General features: G+C 40.7%; 1 protein-coding gene across 12 annotated transcripts in view; it reads right to left on the bottom strand.

The window, feature by feature from the left end:
- Positions 1-23,836, bottom strand: part of YAP1 (Yes1 associated transcriptional regulator) — a 122,569-nt gene that overhangs the window by 8,782 nt on the left and 89,951 nt on the right. For 3 of the 12 annotated variants that reach the window (XM_075546511.1, XM_075546503.1, XM_075546504.1), the window contains 2 exons: positions 12,855-13,048; positions 10,430-10,477 (listed from right to left, as the gene is read on the bottom strand). In XM_075546511.1, coding sequence (XP_075402626.1) covers positions 10,430-10,477; positions 12,855-13,048 — 242 coding nt within the window. The remainder of the gene's footprint in view (positions 1-10,429; positions 10,478-12,854; positions 13,049-23,836) is intronic. The other 9 variants (XM_075546512.1, XM_075546505.1, XM_075546506.1 and 6 more) reach the window with 3 other exon arrangements.

The raw sequence follows: 23,836 nt of genomic DNA, 5'->3' as shown, positions 1-23,836 counted from the left end.
ATCATTGACCTTATGGAAAACAGGCCAACGCATAATCCACTATGCTACCAGAGCTTCTTGAACCCAGAGAATCATAATAGAATTCAGGGGTCTCTGAACTTGACTGGGAGGGGTGGTGGTGGGCATCTTTAAATTTACTAGTCTTTAACTGAAATTTAATACTTTGCTCAAATATGAATGTAGGCCACAAAGAAGTATTCACTGCACCTTTCTGACTTTTCACTGATAGAAGAATTTTCATATTACACTACAGTTGCTGCAAATATCTTGGAGAATGATTTCTGTCCATTATTTCAAATTATAATAAATGTAAAACACTGATAAGGACTCCCATGGTACAATAGTTAACTGTTTGACTGCCAACCAAAACGCCAGCAGTACAACCTGCCCAGAGGCGCCGTGACAGAAAGGATCTGTGCGTTGCTCCTGTAAGTACTACAGCCTACAATCCCCAAGGCAAAGCTCTGCGCTGTTCCTTAAGGGGTTGGTATGAGCTTGAGTCTACTCAACGGCCCATAGCAACTGAACAGAATGCCAGATCTTATACGCGAATAAAGCAGGTTACCATTACACGTGTGGACTTGATATCTGAATATGAAATAAACTTGCCCCTCTTTGTAATGGTACACATTAAAAAAAGAAACGGAAATAAACTTGCCCCTCTTTGTAATGGTACACATTAAAAAAAGAAACGGAAAATAGTCTGAGATGTGATATCTGTAGGGGCCGCGCAAGAAGGCCACAGGAGTTCAATGCTCATATTTACATGCTTCTTCGCCACCCTTTTCTTACACATGGAACTTTTAGGACCTGGTTCCGTCTCTTGCCACTCAAAGTATTTTTTCTTAGCAAGCTTCAATATTAGGGGTCAGTAGTGAGTCCTTTGACATAAAAGCTTCCCGACTCTGTCCTCCAATGATCTTCGTCTCCGCCTACGCCGATCACCCGACTCCCGACTCTGTATCCAATGATCTTCGTCTCCGCCTACGCTGATCACCCGACTCGCATGATCACCAGGATTTAGTTATTTACAACCAACCAATCTCTAAAATCCTTAGTAATTTTAGGCACAGTGAGGATCATGTTTCAGTGCACCCCAACCTCATTCAATGCCCTGGGTTATTACTATCTATACACAAGGTCATTCAATACTCTATCCTTGAAATTCCTGATACCCTTTAAACTGCACTGATATTGACTGTCTCATTATTGCACTTCAAACATGAACTAACTCAGAGGTCACGTCTTACACCTGGCTGCTTTAGAAATTTCTGCCCAAGAAGTCTTACCTGCGTGTTTATTCTACTTTCTGACCGGTTTTCCTTCCATCCAGTTCCCCTATGAGCCCATTCCTACACAACCGTTCTCTACGCTCATGCTTCCCAGAGCCTTCTCTAGTCGAACTCTTGGGCTTTATTGCTCCTTTCTGGTTTAACTGTATGTTTTTCTCCTTTTCTACCAGCTTTGACTCATGGGTTATGATTTGAAACACACGGGTTTCTTTCAGAATTCTGACACACACATGGTTTTATCTTACACTACAAATACCAGCCTGGGACCAAGGTTAACATATGCTTTCTTCAGACTGCTTCTTAGGAAAAATCATACACCTACTCAGATGGTTACCATGACAAATTAATGGTCTTTAGTATTAGCTGGTCTTCTCGAGGTAATTCTCCATGAAAAGGGTACTTCACAGCAAGTATCATGGAATGTCGTATTTTTACTTCCTCTGTGGACCTGAAGGGCAGAGCGAATGGCCAGATTGGGAGCGTCAGGCCCTACTTCAAATACCCTGAATGACGCTGCTCCCAAAAATATGACTTTATTTAGCAGTACACTTTACATTACTGGAGTAACTGAAAGAAAAAAACCAACAGGCTATTTTGTGTCCTTTAACAAACCCTTCCCAGTGTCCATAAAGGGTGTAACACCAATGAGCTATTCACAAAGAAAGGTAATTTAAGAGAGGCAATCACCTAAGGAACTAGCCAGTAACCTGAAAGGCTGTGGAAAGACTTATCATCAGTCCTATAGTTGAGCCATAATGAAAAGTCACGAAGCAAAGAATTCACTTAAATTGAACCTGCAATGATTTGAGGAATAAAATGTCACTTTAATTGAGGTATAAATATTTAGTTTGATTTTAACATGTCAAGCAACAGCAAACAGAACAGGATTGAAAAGACACCCTACGCAACATTTCATAATAGCTTGAAGTACAATAAATTCTACATGTAGGATGTATAAATTGATGAGCTTTGACACAGGTTAGTGGAGACTTCAAAAGTTTACAGAAGAACGGAGTTGAAAGATGACGGAATGTCCCATGAACTCTGAGGGCCCCACCCAACCTGCGAAACCATCACCACAATCAAGATACTAATTTCCACGCTTTCTTTTGCCCCTATGGGAAAAATGTTCTGCTGTCAGTAAAGATTGGTTTCTATGTCGAAATTTATGTCAATAGAATCACAAAGTACGAATTACTCACTTAGCATGATTTTTTTTCAGATACACTCATCTTTTATCAATAGTTCATTCCTATCTTTGACTATTATTCTAGATAGGGCTACCTACATTTATTTATCCATATGACTTGCTGGTAAATATTGAGGCTGCTTCTAAATTGGGGCTTCATGTAGACATACTTTCATTTTCTTGGATACCCTGAAATTCTAAAAGTCTAGAAAATATTTTGCTTCTAGACACCTGACTTTTACTACCTTTCTCATTTTTTTGTGCACCAACTTAATGGATTTGATATGGGGTGAACCACTGAATGCCAAATACACGTTATCTTAAAGTGTTTTGTTTTTTCATCCTATATAGAACCCTATTGCTATTTACATGAGGGAAATATTAAAAAAAAACAAAAACAAAAAGCCCAAGGCCACTGGCTTGTCAATGAGTTACAAAACTCTGTGGCCCTAAAGAGGCAAGCTCCATTTTCCTTTATGAAGCACCCAGCAAAGTTCTTGCCGAACAAGCTTGGATCATTAGTGCTACTTCTGGTCCAAGGAGCGACTCCAACCAAACACATGCCAGATTAGCTAAGATTTACAGGCTCGGTGGGAAAAGCCACCACATTTTTGTATTATTACAGAAGAAAACGAGCTAAAAATACTTGCTTCGTTTCAGGAAAGTCAAATACTCTAAAAGAACTACTTGACCTTTGAAATACAAAACAGAAGCATGATCACATTTTGGCTGAATTTCCTTAAACTTGCTTACTTCCCATTTTTGAAAGTTTGTCACACTATTTATTCTAACTACCTTTGGGAAAAGAGAGCTTAAAACATTTATATTTTTAGCTCTGCAGTCTAATTTTAGGCACTGTGTTCAGGATAAAACAAGCCAAAACCTCCTTAGAGATAGATGTAACTTTCCACATGAAATGTGCAAACTGAAATCGTTTGTTTTTTTTTTAAAGACAATCCAATTATTTCCCAACAGTTATTTTCCAAATAACTGTTCCAAATTTATCCCATTGCAAAACAGGTTCAGATTCACCCAAAATCTGTTTTGAGAAGATTATTGATGTCCATGGAACCAGCATAATGTACACACACACACACACACACAGCCAAGCTGTCACTGTGAGGACGAAGGGGCACCTGACCCGAGCAGCACTGTGGACATGGGCCAGGGAGCCGCACAGCCAGAATGCTCCTTCGAAGCGAGGCTGTGGAGACCTCGGCTCATGTACTTTGGACATGTTCATCAGAAGGAGACAGTGCCTGGAAGTCACCCTGGGTGGAGGGTCAGCAAAATGGAGGGGAACTCTCCCCGAGATGGAGGGACACAGCACCTGCCTCGCTGGGCTCAAGCGTAGCAACAACTGCGAGAATGGTGCAGGCCCAGGAAGCGTACCGCTCTGCTGAACACAGGTCACAGAGTGAGGACCTATTTGACAACATTCACAACCTGCCTTTAAAGGTTATGTGGAATCGAGTTTCTATTGATTCAGAATAAGTACCACATATACTCGGGTGTAAGCAGACCTGAATACCAGCTGAGGCACCTTAATTTTATCACAAAAAATGGCATTACAAATGTGCTGAAAACCTCGGCTAATAAACGAGTACATATGGTAACTGTATTTTGTGCTATTCTATATCAAAATGGTTTTATTTTTCAAGTCTCTAGAACATGTAACACATTTTTGGTTTTTTCACATTGAAAAGACCTGATTTCATATGGTATCATCACAGTTTCACATTTATTTTATAATTCTTGGCTCAGAGTATAAGGAATTATGAACTCATTCAAATAGGACAGCTTACAGGAGGGTTTTTTAATGAGCTGATTCCATGTTTATTCTCCCTGAAAATCACACTGGGTGAAGCATTAATTAGGCTATCTCTACAAATTTCCATTTCTTTTATCAGATCTACTCTTTAAAAATTGATTTGTGTCTCTCTATTTCTATGTGGGAAGCAGAGATGGCTGTTTTTCTCTGACTGGACTCCAATGGTGGAGGTTAAGCACAGAGGGCTGTCCTATTTTCTGATATAAAAGTGCATTAATTTCTCTCCTACTACTTATACCACTGCTTTTAAATTCTCAACAATTTCCCCCCATTTTTTATTGAAACTGATGAAACAAATTATGTTCATAACAAATGAAACTAATAATATAAAACAAATGACTTGAGGATAGTTAGCAACTAAAAATTATTATTTTAATTACTTCTTAAAGCTCTTTTTGTCTTTAGCACGTCTTAGCTATAATGGCGTACCTATTGTTGGATTATACTAGGTGATTTTAAAAAGTTCATAGAAAGTCCATTCCTTTTCAATTCCATTTTTCCATGAACATTTTCCCCTTCATCAGTTTCTTTATGTACAAGTCAGTAACACTGGTTGCATTCCTACCCCCTTCTGCCTTGTATTATTTAAATGTGGCAAACATATATGCAACAAAACATTCTCCCATTCAACCATGTTCATGTGTATAATTCAGTGTCATTGATTATACTCTTCATGTTGCATAATCATAATTGACAGCGTTTTCAAGTATTCCACAAACATTAACATAAACTCACTGTCCCCTAAGTGAAGTCTCTTCCTCCTTCACCCATGGGAACCACTGGTCAAGTTTGGTTTCTTTCTTTTTTTAAAGTAGTTTTCTTGATATAATATTCACATAGCGTACATTTCCATTCATGAACTTTTTTGAAAGCCCCTTCGTATACAACACACGGTGAAGGTTGGTTGGTTGGTTGGTTGGCTGTTTTTCTGCGGTGTTTTCGGTGAAGGTTTGCACAGCAAATTAGGTCCCAGTTGAACAATCCCTGTAAGTTGTTTGAGGCACCGGATATGTTTTTCATACCGTGTCAATATTTTCTATGAAGGTATACTTTGGGGGTGGTAATCAGTGTGTTCAAGGAAGGTTAGCTTAATGAACTTAGAGAGCCAAATTCAGAAATGGAGAATAACTAAAAATATTAATCTTACAAATAATCTGGCTTAAGGATAACAGCTTACATCAGTGATTCTAAAATGGGGGGGGGGGGGAAGAATCCTAAAACTCAAACCAAACCCACTGCCCTCTAAATCAATTCCAACTCATTATGAACCAGAGGGCTGAGCAGAAAGTTACATTTTTCTCTCACGAATGGGTGGCAGATTCGAACTGCTAAGTAATCGACTCCATACTAGCAGGGCTCTGTGTGCCAGCAAAGGCTTACTTAAGTGTCACACAGTTTTCCTAATCTGTAAAGTGATGAAAACATCCAATCCATGCTTAAAATGTTTTTGTTTTTAATGTTTGGGCGTTTACCAGGTGTCTTCAACTTCAGCCCAACTTTTGTTTACGAAAAATCTATGGACATGAATTTAGGGATAGATAATTATTACGATGAACTTAAAACGCCGAAAGCGGCATCCAATTTCCAGCCCTATTCTGCCATTGTTCAGTGCTCTTTTTACAAATCTTTTGAATTGAGGTCTTTTGTCACTTATAATAGTTAATTACGGTCTCAGTCGAAGAAATAAAATCAAGAGGGCACTGTTCAATTAAAGAAGTGCTTACACGTGCCATCCGGTCAGTCCCTCTCGAGTAACCCCGAGTACAGAGAACACCGACCAGTTGTGGCAACAGCCTCACGACAGCCCATTGTGAGAGTCACTGGTCAGTCCCCCGTCAAGGGCTTCCTCTTCTCTGCCCTCTACTTTACCAAGCAGGTTGGCCTCTCTCCAGGGATGCTCTCTCGACAATGGCGTCTCACCCGCTTTGCCTCTAGGGAGCCTTCTGGCTGTACTTCTTCCAAGACAGATTTGGTGTTCTTTTGGCAGTTAATGATAATTTTAATGTCACCAAAGTTCAAATGCTTCAATGCTTCTTAGATCTTTCTGATTCAGTGTCCAGCTTTCACATGCATGGGAAGCAACCCGAAATACCATGGCTTGGGTCAGCCTAATCTCAGTTTTCCAAGTGAGCTCTTATGGGGCAGATTCCAATTAACAGTAACACAAACGGGATATGCGCTATTAGTGCATGAAAGGAATAAGGTAGACTTTCCCTTTTTATACAAAGTTATCCACACAGTGATTTGAAAGGAAACAGATGAAGTTCATTGAAAAGGCCAGATGAAGGTGTGACTATTCAATAGGAAGACTGCAACAAGAAATAATCTTGGAACAAGTATTGCTAGGGACTTGGGAGCAGCCATTGTAGCTCTGATGACATGGAAGGAAGCCAGTTTTACGTGGGGAAGCTCAGCTCTTTGCTGTATCTCATGTTGGGGCTTCTGTGAGAAGGTTCTCAACAATTACTGTATGCATCTTCCCATGGCTGGACTCGTGGTCTCACTGTTCTTTATCGGATAAAAACTATGGCCATCCGAACCTCTTCACCACCGCCTACACGATGACTGGAACTGCCTACATGACAGACACTAACATCATAGGCTTCATTACTCAGAACACCACTGGCCGGCTCTGATGTACATTCACTGGTCTCCCCAAAGAATGCAAACCATATAACAGTCATCACAGTGACACATTTAGCAGTGTAATTTCTGTGAACTGTGAAGCACAGTGAAACTCAAGAATCCCAAATCATACCTTTGGTTCCCTAACTTTGAATGAAGTACACAGGCTGCTGGGTTAAAAGAAATCATCTAGATAGTTTAAAGAATTTTGATGAGGCTCCGTGGGAATGAATTTTGAGATAATCTTATAGAGGAAAGGCAGAAGCTTACTCGATAGAAAGGATGTTGGGGGAAGCAAGGACGAGCTGCGAGCAGAAATAAAGGCAGCGCGGCATCGAATGCACTCAGGTGAAGGGAGTGTGACAGGCAGAACCGATTTCAGTGAAAGAGACGGTTAGTGACCACAGACCAGGAGACAGGCTGCAAAGGGTAGACCTGATCCTCGCACTTATTAAGAACCATATTTTTAAGTGTAAGAGCAGACCAAATGCTCACTCAAGACATCATCTCTCAAAGTGTTTGCTCAAAGGGCCTTAAAACCAGATAGAGCGCAGCCCTGGGCCACTGGCTCAAAGGTACAACGATGTGTAAGCGTTAACTGCTTGATAATCTCAGAGAGCAAGACGATGTTTCTAGTTTCGAAGGTTTTTTCCTACAAAAATACCAAGTTGCTCTTGAAATACAAAACTAAAGAACAACCAAATGAAAATAAAAATGTTAAGCTCCATAAGGACCAACATCCCCCCAAATTCCCCAACCTCTAACAGAGTAATAAGACTGCACATCTAACCGAGAAGATCTACAGGAATGCCTCTACAACTGCCTCCGTGTTTCGGAATTTTGCATTTCATTGTCCCCAGAGTCACCTTTCTTCGGATTTTCCTCTAACTTCATAGCAAACATAAGCTTATGTAATGACAGACTCATACAACAGAAACATACTTTGTCAATCCTATTTGGAACTAATTAAGACAACTCTGAAAACTAGTAATCCATAAACACGCCATGGTTTTTGTCTACCCACAGATCACAGCATGTGAGGTACATAGTTTATAAAACAATGATGCTAATTTGGTGCTACTTGTTAATCCAGCTGTTAATTACTAATTTCCCATAGAAAATTCAAAAAAGAAAGTAATCTACCAAAAAAGTTTGAACAGCAGTGTTTGGCATGCAACAAGTATTGAACAAATCCATCTTTCTCCTCAAACATTCTGTTCCTGTAGACTACAAAGCCCTGTCAAACTCAATTGTGCATGTCCTGGTAAACCCTGTTTAAAGCCACCCCTCACCTGACAGGATGGCTACGTGTCGGAACTGGCCTGATAGCAGGGACCCTTTTTGTGATCTCCTGACACCTTCCTCAAGGTCATCCACACAATACGTATGTGGGCATGATACAAACATCACAAGAATCCATGTAACTGAGCTGTCCCATATTAAGCCTTACACTGAAATGTCATACATTTCCTGACATGCTCATCACTGGACCAGGCAAATTTCCCCGAGAGCTGGAACTTACATTGTACATCAGTCTCTTAATTTCTAGCATATGCTACACAAGTAGGTTTTAAAAAAAGGAACCTCAAGTGTTTTGCTCCGGTTTAGGCAAATCTAAGAAACAATTCTATAACTCTAATACCTTGAAGGTTATTATTATTATTATAAGCCTTATCTTACAAAGAATACAGTTTGGGTTTTTTGTTTGTTTATTGTTTACAAAGTTTTAAAGTAATCGCTACATAATTTTAGTAATGACTATTAACATTTCCATTCAAACATGAATAGAAAATTTAAGATCTGGGTAAGAAAATAGTTATTTCAACATCTACTTCTGGCACAAAAGATTTTTTTAAAGACAGGTACAGTTCAAGGGCAATGGTCCCCCATTTTATACGGTGTCACCTTTTTATTGTTTTACGTATTGTCTACCAACATGTACTTACACACTCTGCCCCATAAGGTTCCCAAGTGTACTCTGAGAGTCACTACTATGCGTTTTGATCTCATAGAGACCATTCTTTCCAAGAACATAAGAGCCACGGCAAATAGTCTCTACTAACTGAGCTAAACTGCTGTTTGGCTTAAAGATGGCTTCATGAGAGTTTCAGATCAAGGCGTAACAACTCTTTTTAGGTAAAATACTCAAGGGCACTACGTCTCGTTTGCATGAGAACTTGAAGTTCTGTTCTCCAAAAGTCCTCCTCCTAATCAGATTCTATCGGTTGGATCTTTGATCAAAAGTTCCATACTGGGAGTGGAGCACCACTCATTTCTGGTCTCAGGGCAAAGATCATGTGGCAATCAGATCTGCAGTTGGCATGGAGGATTTATTTGAATGCAAATTATAACTCGAAACTTAAATATCCTACTATGGTTTCCATTTCATTTATCATAAATAAAAAAAGAGCCTTCTTTCAGAAATTCTTCAGAGGAAAAGGCGAGAAACAAGCAAGGATGCAGTGCTGCCCGGCCCTTCACCAACATGAGAGCACCACTCATGATGGGAACGTATGTGCTGCGCACGAGGGACGACGACTTGCTATTTCCTTAGTTGGTATTTTAAGTAAATGGAGGCGATTATGAGATAGGTAAAGAATGGAGTTTTTCCTCTCGCAAAGTTTACTGCTCCCTAATACAGACTGTAACTAACACAGGGGTCCCACCGATAGAATGAGATTCTGCCAGCTCCCATTTCTACACAATGTATTCTAGCACAACAGACTTACTTAGCCTCGTGTGAAATGAGCTATTTAGAATGTGAGGTGCTTCGTGTGCACTTCTGCACACCAAGAGGCACAGAGATCCTTGATTCTCTTAAGATTCCATTCAATCTTAGGAGGTCCCAAACACACAGGCTATCTCTTTGGCTCCCAGAATGAGGTTTTTCCCATTAGTCACCTTAAGTGTTTCAGTCAGAGAAAAAAAAAATTCCATCCAACATCTTTATAACCAATCTTTTAAGGGATTCACCAGGAAAAATATTGATAAAAGTCAACAAAGAAACAGAAACTCTAAGTAGTTCCTTCTCACTTTTAATAATTCTAGTTTCCCTTTTAAATATCCATGTTCCTATCCGATGGCTCTCAGTAAGATGTTCTAAAGGAGCCTAACCAAGTAAATTGCCTGTTCTATACTTGTTCTTACTAAAATGATTAATTCTAATAAGTTATTCAAATATACTTTAAACTATACAAATGAAAACGAGGCATACCTTGAAGCGGATAAGATGAACAATTGAAATATAACACATTCCAAATGCGGAATAAAAAAAGACCTTCACGGAACCAAAATGAAAGATGTTCTTCGTTGCAGGAGGTGCAGAGAGTATAAACTTTGCTAGAACTGCAATATTAATATAAGTATTGTGGTATAAAGATGGCTAAAATGTAGGCTCTGAACTAGTCTTCGATGAGGATAGGATAGGTACCATTTCTCTCTTTCCTAATTTATTTTTTTCCCCCAAGGCTAGAACATCAGATGAGAGCCTACCTGACATTTTGGAGAATTTGCTGTGCTGGGATTGATATTCCGCATTGCCTAAGAGTAAAAAATAAGACGGATAAAAATTACTTTAAGCCACATGGTTTGGCTGTGCAGGCTGACTTACAAATTGCATCCAGTCACATCGCCATAGCACAAAACTCCCAAGCCAGCCCAAGAAGAAGCAGACTGAGGAAGGAAGACAGAGCCAACGGAGTCACCACAAAACAAAACTGGACCCTCAGAAGTAAGTCTTAGCAGCATTGAGGACAGGGAAGCAAGGTTTCAAGCATTAGACCTAAAATACAATTCGATACTGGTCAGGTAGGTCCTTTGCTCCCGAGTATCAATTAGATGAAGCAGGAGAAATACTTTGGATGTCTCCACGATGAGAGAAATTACTAACAGAGAAAGCTCACGGGAAACCAAAAGACCTGAGATGTCCTGAATTTATACCACTTGCTAAAACACAAAATGAAATCTTTAAGGAAACAGACTATTAGTATAAAGTAAGAGCAGATCATTGAATCCAGTACAGAAAAAAAGGCAACATAGTAGGCAGTACAGAAGAAACAAAGCAAGAAGTTACTTTTACTTTTACCCCAAGTAAAGCTATTCTGCCCAGGGCCCATCACCCGGAGTGAAAGTGAGGCTAAGATTCCCTAAAGAGGAAGAGCTTACAGCAGCAGGTTCTGCCTCCACCAACAAAACCACCAGGCCGATCTACGGCGTACAACACAGTGACAAATGGCTTACACCTAGACTTGTAAAAGTATCTTAAAACAGCAAGAATCTGGCTTCCCTTCTTTTTTTTAGTGGTCATGGAACTTCCCCCGTATGCGATTTTCTTGATTTTACAAGTCTTCATTCATACATGAAGTTATGAACTGTATTTATTGAAAGCATTCGGTATTCAGCAACAGCAAAATGAAGAGCAAATGATGAAAACCGTTTTGGAAAGCATGCGTCTAATAGCTACACAATTTTCTTCTTGATGGTGCTGCCTTGTTTTAGCAACACAGCCTTATGCAAGTAAAAATGTTTCCCTTTATTGTCATTTGTTAGAGTCGGGTCGAGGCACAGTAAACCATGTGAATATCTTTTATTCCTCTGTCTTCTTAATGGCAGATGAAGAAACTCTTCTTTTCAGGGCGCTGTCCTGATATCAGATATTGGCACAGGCTCCTTTGCTCCTGCCAGGGCTCACTGTGGGTACCAACCACATTAGACTCACACTGACACATTACTGACGGGGCATAAATAGTCTATAGATGAGTCTATCTGTGTCTCCAGGCTTAGTTCAGTTTACTAGTTCCTCAAATACCAAATTAGAGATCAAACATGGTATCAGTTCATATCTTTCCACTGACACTCAAGAGATCCTTGCTAAATATACCCCTATTTGTCCTGGTAACAGAAATGTAGACTGGTAACAAAAAGTGTCGATTTTTCCAGAGCTATTGTGAGTGCGCCATGATCTCTTTTATAAGGAAAACACAGCACACAGGGGGCTTCAAAAGTTCATGGCGAGCACAACTCAAAGACAATGGGCCACTGAATTGTGTGGTGTGTGAATCATATCTCATTCAAAGTTTTTTGTTCTGTTTTTAAGATAGGGGTTTTTCCATCATCGTTTAAGCCGTTGTGCACACACGGATGCTGGTTTTAAACTGATAGACCATCTCCGAAAAACAAACAAAAAAACAAGAAATGATCGGTAGTTGTTTATATTCAGGAAAGAAGAAAAAACTATTTTATTCCCACTGTTTAAATGTGGAATAATAAGCCTCGTTTGATCACTGCTCAGGAAATTTTTATATTGAAATTAAAAAAATAGGGTACTAAGACCATAACTCCAGTCTTTGAATGATATTTTAATACTCTGAAACAGGAAAACTAAAATCTCAAGTTATGAAGGGATTACCTATTCTTGGGCAACATAAAGACCAGCAGTACTTTCTGGAAGAAAACTGATGGAAATGGTTACAAAGCTCTCGAATGTTCGCTTCTGCCTTTCCCAAGGTAAAAAGACCCGTAAGCAGGTCATATGAAGGTGCTCCAGGTGGCTCTGTAGCTTGCGATAAGAACACGTTATGTTTTAAGTAAAGCCCCTTAGACGCAGCAATACTCAAAGATACTACACACTAAATAATTCACTTAAAGCAAAATATGCTTTCCTCTGAAATGATTTCTTTTGGAGAAATCCCCATAAAATGGCCATTTGAGAAAGTATCCTGATTTCCTTTGGTTCCGGTTCAATGAGATGCCTGTGCTAAAGAAAAACACGTGCTCTCTGATACACGCTTACTGGTTCCATCCCTCGTAGTGAAGGTCAGTGAAGAGACCAGGGCTTCAGTGAGATGAAATTCCTCTTTTAAATAACACATGCTAAAAGGAAACATAGAGCCCAAGAAGTGGAAGGCTGGATTCTAACCTGTGGCCTCACCTGCCGAAGCAGTTCTTGCTGTTTCAGTCTCAGTCTCTCTTTCTCCATCTGCAGCTGCTGCAGGCGCATCTGCTGCTGCTGGTTGGAGTTGTTGCCACCCATGACTCCGCCCTGTGGGCTCTGGGGGGCCAGGGGTGGAGGCTGCTTCACAGGCCCACTCTGACCGATTCTCTGGTTGATGGCTGAAACGAAACAAGAGAGTTGTCTTAAAAAAAACTACTTGGTTAAGATCAAGGGTCAACTTCGGTATTCAAAATCATGAAAGGATGTGCGACGACGCTTTGTTTATTGTAAAAGACTGAAACTAACCAAAACCTGCTGCCATTGAGTCGATTCTGACTCACAGCGACTCTCGACAGGGCTTCAGAGGGTGCTACATCTTTATGGGTGCAGCAGCAGCATTTTTCTGGAGTGGCTGGTGGATTTAAACTGCCAACCTGGTGGTTAATAGTCCAACATTCACGCAACAGCGTCACCAGGATTGAAAGCGACTTAAAAGTCCACAAGTATCAAAACAGCAATGAAATGTCATCAAATCACTGACACGGAGTTGGTTCGGACTCATAGTGACCCTGTGGGACATAGAACTGCTCCCTAGGGTATCCAAGACTGAAAATCTTGTTTTTTTAAAAAATCATTTTATTGAGGGGTTGTACAATTCTTATCACAATCCATATGTACATACATTGTGTCAAGCACATATGTACTTTTGTTGCCTTCATCATCCTCAGAACATTTGCCTTCTACTTGAGCCCTTAATATGGGCTTTTCATTTCCGCCTCACTCCCCACTCCCTCATGAACCCTTCATAATTAAAAAATTATTGTTTTGTCATATGTTACACTATCCAACGTCTGCCCCCGCCACCCTCTTCTCTGCTGTCCCTCCCCCAGGGAGGAGGCCATACGCAGATTCCGGTAATCAGTTCCCCCTTCTACCCCACATTTCCTCCACCCTCCAGGCATCACCACTCTCACCACTGGTCCTGCAGGAGGGAGTGCACATCTTTACAGGAGCAGACAGCCTCATCTGTCTTCTCTGGAGCAGCTAGTGGATTCAAACGGCTGACCAATGCAGAAGCCGCTACAGTACTTAGGCTTCCAGTAAGATAATATGTATACTAATGTGTTATTGCTGCTGTCATACAGAACGCTAGACCACCCAGGGGTGTTGGTGGGGGTGTAACTCTAAGACGCAACAAGATAGAACCACCTTTAAAATGTTTAAGTAGGGGTTGGATGGGGAAGCAAAGTGCTGAATGGAGTATAAAAAGGGAAATAAATATTGCACACAACAGGGACTATGACCTGGAGGGTACCTAAGATGCACCTATGGGAAGAAGATGAGATTTCCCTGCTCCCTAAGGAGTTACAGTCTCAAAACCCACCCGGCAGCTCTGTCCTGCCCTACAGTCCCTCTGAATCAGAAGCGATTGGATGGCCACAGTTTGGAAGACGCATCCAACTTTAGCTGGCTCTTGGGCTGAGAAAGAGTGACTAATATTTGTATTAAAACCTTTTTTGCAACTCTTTAATTCTGAATGCTGTAAACATGCATTACTTATTACAAAAATAAGATATAAATGCAATTTAAACCACGCTCTAAAATGAAAATAAAGCACTCTGAGCAGTAAAACCCATAAAACTAACCAATCCTATATACACAGCCCTAATAAAACAAATATATCAAAATGTTCGCAGGCCTGCCCAAGAAAACCAAGTAAGCGGCAAACATCTGGATGGCCCAGACCACTGTCCCCAAGCTTCCAGCCCAGGTAGCCTCTCTTTTTGTTGCTGATCTGACACCTCTGACATACAACGGCTAGACAGGGGCAGGATTCTTCAAATATACTGGAGAAGTCTGCCAACCACACCATGGATTGTGGTAACCCTGGCACAAGTTTTGAGCTTTTGTTTCTCATCTTAGTCAGATCCCTTTAGAATTTATCCTGGCATATTGCATGAATGAATGTGATTTCTTATGACTGAGTCTGCATTACATAAACACCCTCTCATCTCTCCCTCTCTCCCCACCCACTCACCTCCCCTGTCTCTCCCTTTCTATTTTCCATGGTTTATTTTCTGACCCTTTGAGATACTTTTAAAATACACCATCCTACCACCCATGTCTTTTTGGTTATCTTCTTTTAATATTTTATCTGGCAGGCAAGTGGAAGGATGTCAGATGTGACTCACTGCACATCACGATCAAAAGTCATGCTAATCTCTTACAGAGCTAATGAGGCAACCTCACATAAGAAACGATATAGATAGGGAAAAAAAGAAACGATATAGAAACTGCCACAGTGCAGTGGGAAAACGACACTGCACGCTTCCAGTCAGCGTCTAATGCGAAGACAAGAGCCCCCACAAACAGAGGCAAGTTCTGAATTGGTGGGTATTGTCTGTTTTAAAATTTCTGAGGTATCCGATGATTCAAAACCACAGAAAGGGGAAAGTGGGATCCCAAAGGATGGAGGAAGAACCAGGCCCGAAAGATGGAAAACAGAAAAATCTATAAACTATGCACCAGCATAAATAAGTCTGTGTGGACAATAATGGGGAGCACTGCTAGTTGTGTTTGCCTACCCGCTGTACCTCTGGATAGAAGCCGTGGTACAAGGGCTCTGTACAGAGTGCTCTTAAATGACCAAGCCACACAAGCCCGTGTTTCATGTCTCCAGAAGCATCCTCTTCTTTACCTTTCGCAGATCCTAAGTACACAAAGCCCATAGCAGCGCCCACATGGGGTGGAGCAGAGACCTCCCAAGCAGGCAAGACACAGAACAGGCTTTGTTCGGGGTGGGGGGCGCTGGGGGCCGGGCCGCCATAGGAGAAATGAACAGCCATACCCACTTCTTCCTCCCCGGGAGCAGCTACTGAGCCTCCATTGTTTCCAGTTGTAATATGTTTGCTAAAGGCAAATTATAACTTGCCATATTTTAGAATTCAGAGCCAGTGCTGCGTGGACTATAAAAGCGGTAACTGTTTCAAGTTTTACTCAACAAATCAGTCCTGACAGCTTTATGGTAGGAAACCAGCGACTCAGCAATTGCTGACAAGTAAGAGACCACCTTCTCAGAGAAAAGAAAGAGGGTCTTTACTACCCGTTCCCCTACCTTCCAGGCTTCATTCTGAACATCTGCACCTTGACGCTTCAGATAATTTTTAAACTTAGATCAGTTTGACCTTGAAAATGTAGAACATTACAAAAGATCAAACCTAGACCACAAACTTTGAGGTAACTTATAAAATTCAATTCTAGTAACACTACATGTAATTTTAAAACTGAAAATGAGCTTTTCATTTTTAAAGCATTAGCTTACATCATATCTCTTACAAGAACACTTCCTTCTGATAGTTTATTAAGTCTCAGACACTGATTATTTATATATTAGTGTGATTATGGCCTTAATTTGTTTATATAACATTTAGGCACAACATTTATGGTTTCCCCTATACCTACAAGTATAGTCAAGTCTATGAAATATTGGACTGTGTTAAATGTATGGTTTTTTAAACACACAGGCTCACAGACCAACTGAAAATCTTAAGAGCCGTAAAATCTCTCTCTCTCTCTCTCACACACACACACACACACACACACACACACACACACACACACACACACACACACACACCCCTAGCTTTGCTAAGCATTTACTATGCAACCTGCTGTCTGGACTCAGCAAGCCCGTCACAAAGGGCATTTTTCTACACTGTAATCTTTATAGAACAGATCCTCCTATATTTCCTCCTAAGGCTCACTGGATAGGTTTTAACAACTACAGGCTTTAATCTACAAAAAAATCTTGCTATTAACTTACTATGGGGCATAGTATAGACAAGTTCTCTGACCCCTATCTTAGTCTCCGTCATTATGGTGCCTTCAAACTAAGGTTCAATCAAGGCAGTAGCCTCCGCTTCAGTCATCTGTGAGCCAATTAGGTTTAACCTTTTGAGAGGTCAGCTCACAAGGTTAAGGCAACTGTTTTGGGGATTCCAAAAGGACAATCTTGATTGTTTGTTTTTTTTTTTTGTTAAAAAACACAGGACAAACATGGGGTTATTAAGAAAATAATAATAATTAAAAAACAAAAAACTGCACTGGTAATAAAAGGGCCAGAACATTTTTTTCTTTTATCATGACAAGGTACCCATTCCAGGAAAACTTTGTTGGCAAACCTTGTTTCATTTATTTTAACAGCCGATCTTCATCCTTCAGACTTCTTTTTGTCCCCGAAGCTCAGAGGATGACGGAAAGGAACACAATCCGAGTCTCTGGAGGATGTCATTTGGACACTGAACACGTTAGTAGCACAGATTCGGGGTCGAGGGATGGAAACATCGCCGCTAGCTGTGCGCAGACCTAACGGGGGAGCACTGAGCAGCGCCCGCTCCCTGTCAGGTATTTTTGTCCAGTCCGGGTTTCTATGATTTGGCAGCAGAACTTTGTGACTCCCAGCCATCGATTTATGGAGCTGTATAGCCACTACTACTCTTTCACTTGAGAGCACTTCCATTACCCTCACAGGAAGCTCCTTAGCAGTCGGTCACCCCCACTAGTAGTCGGCCTCATCACCCCACCGTCCACTCCTTGGCCAACATTCTTTCCCTCAGCACAGTCTCAAGCGTCTTCAGTGCTCTAGTGTGCTCTATTAGTACTTCATTCCTTTGTATTCTCCAAAACATTACTTTGTAAGGATGTTCCAGAGAGGAGCACTCTGGATGGCACAGCAGTTAAGCACTGGGCACCTAGCCACAAGGCCAGTAGTTTGAAACCACCACCCACCCTGTGGGGGGAAACTGAGGCTTTCTACTGCCATCAAGAGATACAGTACTGGACATCCACGGGGCCAGTTCGAACCTCTGTAACAGGGTCACTACGAGCTGGCCAACTTAGTGGGAGTGAGAAGTGCGTGCCACATTTCATTTATCCATTCACTGGTTCATACACCGGTTGCTTTCATTTGGGGGCTATTGTGAACAATGCTGATGTGAATATCCATATTAGAGGTTTTTACCTGAGTATGATTTTAACTATGTCGAGTGTATCTTGGTTCATCCTCTAACACTGGCATATCTACAAGGGGCACTAACTGCTGCTAATTGAATAGCTAGATCTTCGTGTTCACCCAAAGAGACCTCGGAGGAAAGGCTTGCCGAGCTGTGAAAAGCTGCAGACACACGAGGCTTCACCAGGACTCAGGATGAACTCAATGGCAAGCGGCTGGGCTCTACCGTCAGTGAGCGCTCGGAGTTCTTCCTACTTCTCTCCCTTCCGAGGCACCAACTTCTGTCCTCTCAAGACTGAGTTAAGACATTTAAATATCTTTCAATTGGTCAAAGATATTAACAACTAATATCATTTAAACTCCTTTGAATTCTTCCCCCTTTCACTATTAAAAGAAAAGTATTAAAACTTTTATAATGGTACTTTTTAATACACTGCTAATCTGCTCAAAAATCTGAAAAGATGTGCATCAAGGTGGTAGCCTCTCACCATTTAGGCAGTCGGGTTATGACTCTCTGACTGGCGTACATCCTGTAACTATGAACCAACTTGTTCATAACCCAGGGACTGCCTGTGCTATTCAATGTATGTGCTCAGCAAACAGTGTGAGATGGCTATGTGAAGAACGCAGCTTTTAGCAGAAGACACGGCTCATCAATAACCTGTGATATGCCAAAGATACTTTTGTCTGAAGACTCGAAGCACTCAGCGATCAAGATCAATAACTACAGGTGTCACTTTGTGTTATACCTCAATATGGAGAACACAAATCCTCACTGTTGGGCCAGTGAATATTATGATCAACAGAGAAAATATGAAAGTTGTCAAGGATTTTATTTTGCTCACGATCAACACACATGGAGAAGCAGCATTCAAGAAATCAAATGAAAAAAAGCAAATGACTGCACTGGGCAAATCAAAGACTTGTCATTTTGAAGACTAAGCTATGCCAAATCCAGTGATCAATCACCTCATAAGCTGAAAGCTGAACGATGAATAAGGAGGAAGGCAGGAGGCGAACAATGTTTCAGGATTAGGATATTGGAGGAGAACACCAATCGGACTCTGAGCTGCCAGAAGAATGAGCACAAATCGACCTTAGAAGACGGACAGCCAGAATGCTCCTTAGAGACGAGGACAGGGCAACTCCGTCTCGAGTACTTTGGACAAGTTATCAGGAACATGCTTGGCAGAGGGTTCAACGACAAAAGACAAATGATTGACACAGTGTCCATGACCTCGGGCTCAAAGGCGGCAGCTATGGGGAGGGTGGCCCGGGCCTCGGCCTTGTTCCCACCAGCTGTACCAAGGTTGCGAGGAGTCGGCATTGACTCCACAGCACTGAACAAACGACAAACCATTTTTCAAACGTAGTTGGGAATGTGGCTTAACATGTCTTAAAAATTTCAAAACCCAGCAGAACGCTTTCTCATCACCCCATTAAGCAGTTTGGGCAGGACAAACTGAACGAGGTGGGGAGAGAACGAAGAAAATGTTCTAACCCGCTTTCCGCTCTCCGTACCCTTGGCTTTCACCTCGACTCCGTAGACTTTAAAAATCTACAGGTATCAAGGCAACTGCTTGCAGGAGAAGGCAAATTAAATTAAAAAATATATCTGCTACTGATCTTTATTAGTATTAGATTATTAAACAGAGATCCCATTAAAATGAACTTTATTTGTAATTTCATATGATTTATTAATATTAAATCTTTTTCACTGGATGCATTTATAGCTTAGCTTTTACTAATAAGCCCCCAAATTAGCCTCTTTATATACTTTGGAGCCTGGTTGTCTTTTTTGCAGCCTTAAATACCCCCCTGCAGAAAAGCCTTCCTTGGCCACCCAACTGGGCTTGGTGGCTCAAGTCAGTCTCCCCTTCTACTTTCAGCCCCTTTCACAGTACTTAGTTTCTTATCCTTCATGGTACTTTACATATTTAATTTTGTAATTATGCACACATTTGTTAAAAGCTTCCCATACCACACCCCAATGGCTAGCCATTGTGTTGTTGATCAAATAAGCAATTTTTAAAATAGGTTCTCATCCTAGTTAACAGGATGTTGTCAGTAATACAGGACAACCTCCGAGTTGAAACCCCAAAGAGCCAGAATGGCAGATCCAAGTGAGTATAAGACAAAGCAAAAACTATGCACCACTCTCCTTACAAATCACTCCATTTCAAAATAAATCTAAGTTTTCCATCAAGAAATCTCTAATCTTGTATTTCAATCTATGCGTGGCAACAAAAGTAGTAACACCACTCAAAGAACAAAGTGCTTTTAAGTACAGTACACTTTAAATAAGTACAGTACACCTTTAAAAAATCAACTATAGAACACCTAACGGGCAAAAACTGTTTTAAAAGAAAAATGAGAAGGTAAAAGGGGTAACTAGAACAATGGAAAGAGAGTCCTCGGAACAGAAATACTGAGAATGCTAAGGGATTACAAAGAAGGTAGCGGAGTTGATGTAACTAGTGAAGAAGGCGTGGAGACATTGTTACTCAGAAACCTAAGATGCTGTGTAACCTCACCAAAACCAATGACTTACATCAACAGCAGAAGCAAAAGAGTAACGCCAAATGACTCTGTGTCCCCGTACATGTGATAAGATACCTGCTGTCAGTGCAAGGACAACTCAAAATGGTTTTCTTTTAAAAATGAATCGGGTCGGGGGAGGGAGGGAAGAGAGAGGAGCTGATACCAAGAGCTCAAGTAGACAGAAAATGTTAATTGATGCATGGATTATATAAAGAGCTGTTAACAGCCCCCAATACAATGATTTGTATTTTTAAAAATGAAGCGGGTTTCTGTTTGAAGGTAGTAGCTCTAATAACACAAATCAACAATTACTTTTCATTATTCTTCGATGACCTTGGTGCTCTTAAGTTTTAAAAAAATTCTACACAAACAGCTCATTAGGCAAACGACGCTAAGGCTGTGTGTGTTCATTGAACAATTTGTTATCTGAACGATTCCAAGAGCAGGAATCTGCTTATTAATTTAGACTGTAGCTCTCTCCACTTTTGGTGACTTTTGTCAGGGTTGTGACCCGATACACTGTTTTACCACAATCCTAGTTAGCATAAATCTTGTTAGATGAAGAAAACAGCTAAACTCATGTATTGGATCGATTTGGAAACTTATTCTAGAATCTTATGCATTAAAAATAGATCTTTGTTTCAGTGAATAATTGTTTTTGTAGTGGGGGAAAAGTCTCTAGTGGCTTGGAGCTAGGCATCGAATCCACTATCATGGAACCTTCATGGAACCTTCAAGACTTTGGAAATGAAGCATGCCCCCAAAGCACCATTTTCAAGGCAGAAAAAGCGGCTTAAAAACTGATGGTTACCAGAGTCTGAGAACATGGACGTGGCTCAACTATTCCACCCAGCAGTCCCCAACCCCCATCAGGTTTGTTGGTCTGGACATACTCACTGTATGATAAGGCTTATCCTTAGATTAGAGGTTGAAAGATTTCTCTATCTCTTCTTTGAAAGTAATTCCCAGCTGGGACAGAGAACCAAAAGATAAACTTACATGGTAGAATAAGGAAGTCTAAGGCACCAAGAAAACCTCCTGATACGCTCGAATCATTAAAGCTATTGAAAAGAAACACTGGGAGTTAAGCAATCGTCTCTAAAGAATTCATAATATAGTATATTTGTATTAAATTAATGAAGAACTGGAAATCGTCTGAAAGCATTTGGTCTAACACATTCACATTTTACAGATTAAATCAAAGGAAGTTAGGTCTCTTTTTGGATCAGCTGGTTTCTCTGCTGCCATCAGAGAAACTCTGAGGTTAATGCCCAAATAAATGTATCTCTCCTACATCACAACCCAATTAATTTGCATTTAGCTAATATGTTACTATGAAGTAGAAAAATGAATGCTACGTTTGCAGATCTGAAAGCAGAATGCTACATATTGCTATCTTTACCTCAATCGTACATGCGAATAAACTTTCATTTTTTCCAACCATGCGGCCCCTTCTCTGCACACAAACTTTGAGTGCACTAGATCACGATGCTCTTCATTATCTATTGCAAGATGTTTTTACAAAAAACAAATCAAAACTCCCAGCCACGGAGTCAATTCTGACTTCCAGGATAGAACCGTCCCTGTGGGTTTCTGAGACTAACTGTTTCAGGGAATAAGGAAGGCCTCGACTTTCTTCTTCTGAGTAGCTGGTGGCTTTGAGTTGATGACCTCTTGGTTAGCAATTTTTGGAAACAACAAAAAGTTGACCATGAATGCACTCTCCAAACTTAAAAGCTCACATACCAAATCTGCAATACAAGCAAAATAAGCAAAGTGTCACACAGCAAGTATGGTGAAAATGAAAAATGGTGATGCCTGATTTGCAGAAAACGGGGTTCATTAAAAAGTACACTGAAGGGCTTCAGTGGAGAGCAAATGTTTTCAGAATGATGAGGGCAATGAATGTACAAATGTGCTTTACACAATGGATGGATTGTGATGAGTTGTATGAGCCCCTAATAAAATGATAAAAAAAATTTTTAAACTACACTCAAGAAGGGGATTCGGATTCCACCAAGAGAGCAACATGGGAATGTTTCTGGTCCAGAGGACAGTACCGAGATAGGTAGGGCAGTTGAAACAGAACCTTGCTTAGTGTGCAGGCCTCTCAGGTGAGCATGCGGACGAAGTGTACATCCCTAACAATAGAGTCTAGGATTTGTGGAAGGCTTGAGAGGCTCTGTATGGCAGGTTGGAGCAATGCTATTTTTTCCACTGGATAATGAACATATAAAACATCCTATTTTTAAAGGAACCAAGAATATGAAAGGCATCTGGAGGGTTGGAGTGAGCTTGTAAAGAGCTGAGAAACTATGAAAAATTAAAAGAAACTCAGCTAGAAAAGGAGGTTTGGGGAATTGTAGACTTATTCATTAATAAGAAGGGAGTAAAATTCATGAAAAATGGATGGAATTTAATTTCCTCAGACCATTGACAAGAGATGAAAAACCTTGTGTTCTGACAGAGTGCCTTAGAAAGTGAATTAATGCAAAGATAGGTTAAAATTGGACATCTTATTTGTTTCCATTCTCTGACCCACTCTTAATTTGTTCTAGTTCTTCTTGTCTTTCTCGAGGTGCAGTTTGCTTGTACTTTTAGTTTTTATTGTGGGTTTTGAAAAATGATTATCTTTATATGACATTCAGGATCGGTAAATGTACAGAGACAGTAACCGTTAAAGACTTAGGTTACGTGTGACTTTTCCTAAATGAGAAAAGGGAGCAAACAGCAGTTAGTAAAAAAAAAAAAAGGAAGAAAACATTCTGTTCCTGATTGTGCTGAGGACTTCACGACTTTTTAAAATATTAAAAACACTAAACAGTATGATATACGAGCTATATGTCAATAAAACTGTGAAAAGGAAAAATGGGGGGACGGGGGACAGACCATGAGGGTTTTCCTTCACCAGAATGCACTCCCTTATTACATGGTCAACTCCCAGTTTAAGGGCAAGTTCAACACAGAGGTTGGAATATAGTCTTTACAGTATGTGACACAGGTGAGGTCTGCCTTTCAAGTCTGTTCTAATCTGACATCTTAAGGAGTTCTTTTCTGTAATTAGAAACTCATTACCTTGGAGTAATTTCCTCAAGAAGAGTCACAGTATTGGGGGTAAATGGATTAACCACTGTCTTCTTCCTCTCTCTCTAATTTGCAGTGACTGTTACTGTGAATGGCTCTGACCCCCAACACCTTACGCCCAGCGGAAGGAAACACTGCCCAGTCCCGTGTCAGCTTCACCACTGTCCCCGTGCTGGAGCCCACTGACGTAGCCACGGTGGCAACACGTCTCAGTTCCTTGAGGAACCTTCTCGCTGCCTGTCCTCTCCTGTGATGCCTCTCTACTTTTCAGGGACAGGCTTTTCCTGACAATATTCCTTACATACTTTGGAGTATGTAAGATGAAGTCTCG

The sequence above is a fragment of the Tenrec ecaudatus genome, chromosome 4 (genome assembly GCF_050624435.1).
Source record: "Tenrec ecaudatus isolate mTenEca1 chromosome 4, mTenEca1.hap1, whole genome shotgun sequence".
Taxonomy (NCBI): domain Eukaryota; kingdom Metazoa; phylum Chordata; class Mammalia; order Afrosoricida; family Tenrecidae; genus Tenrec; species Tenrec ecaudatus.
Note: the sequence above shows the minus strand (reverse complement) of the source record. Positions and strands in the feature narration are given on the sequence as shown.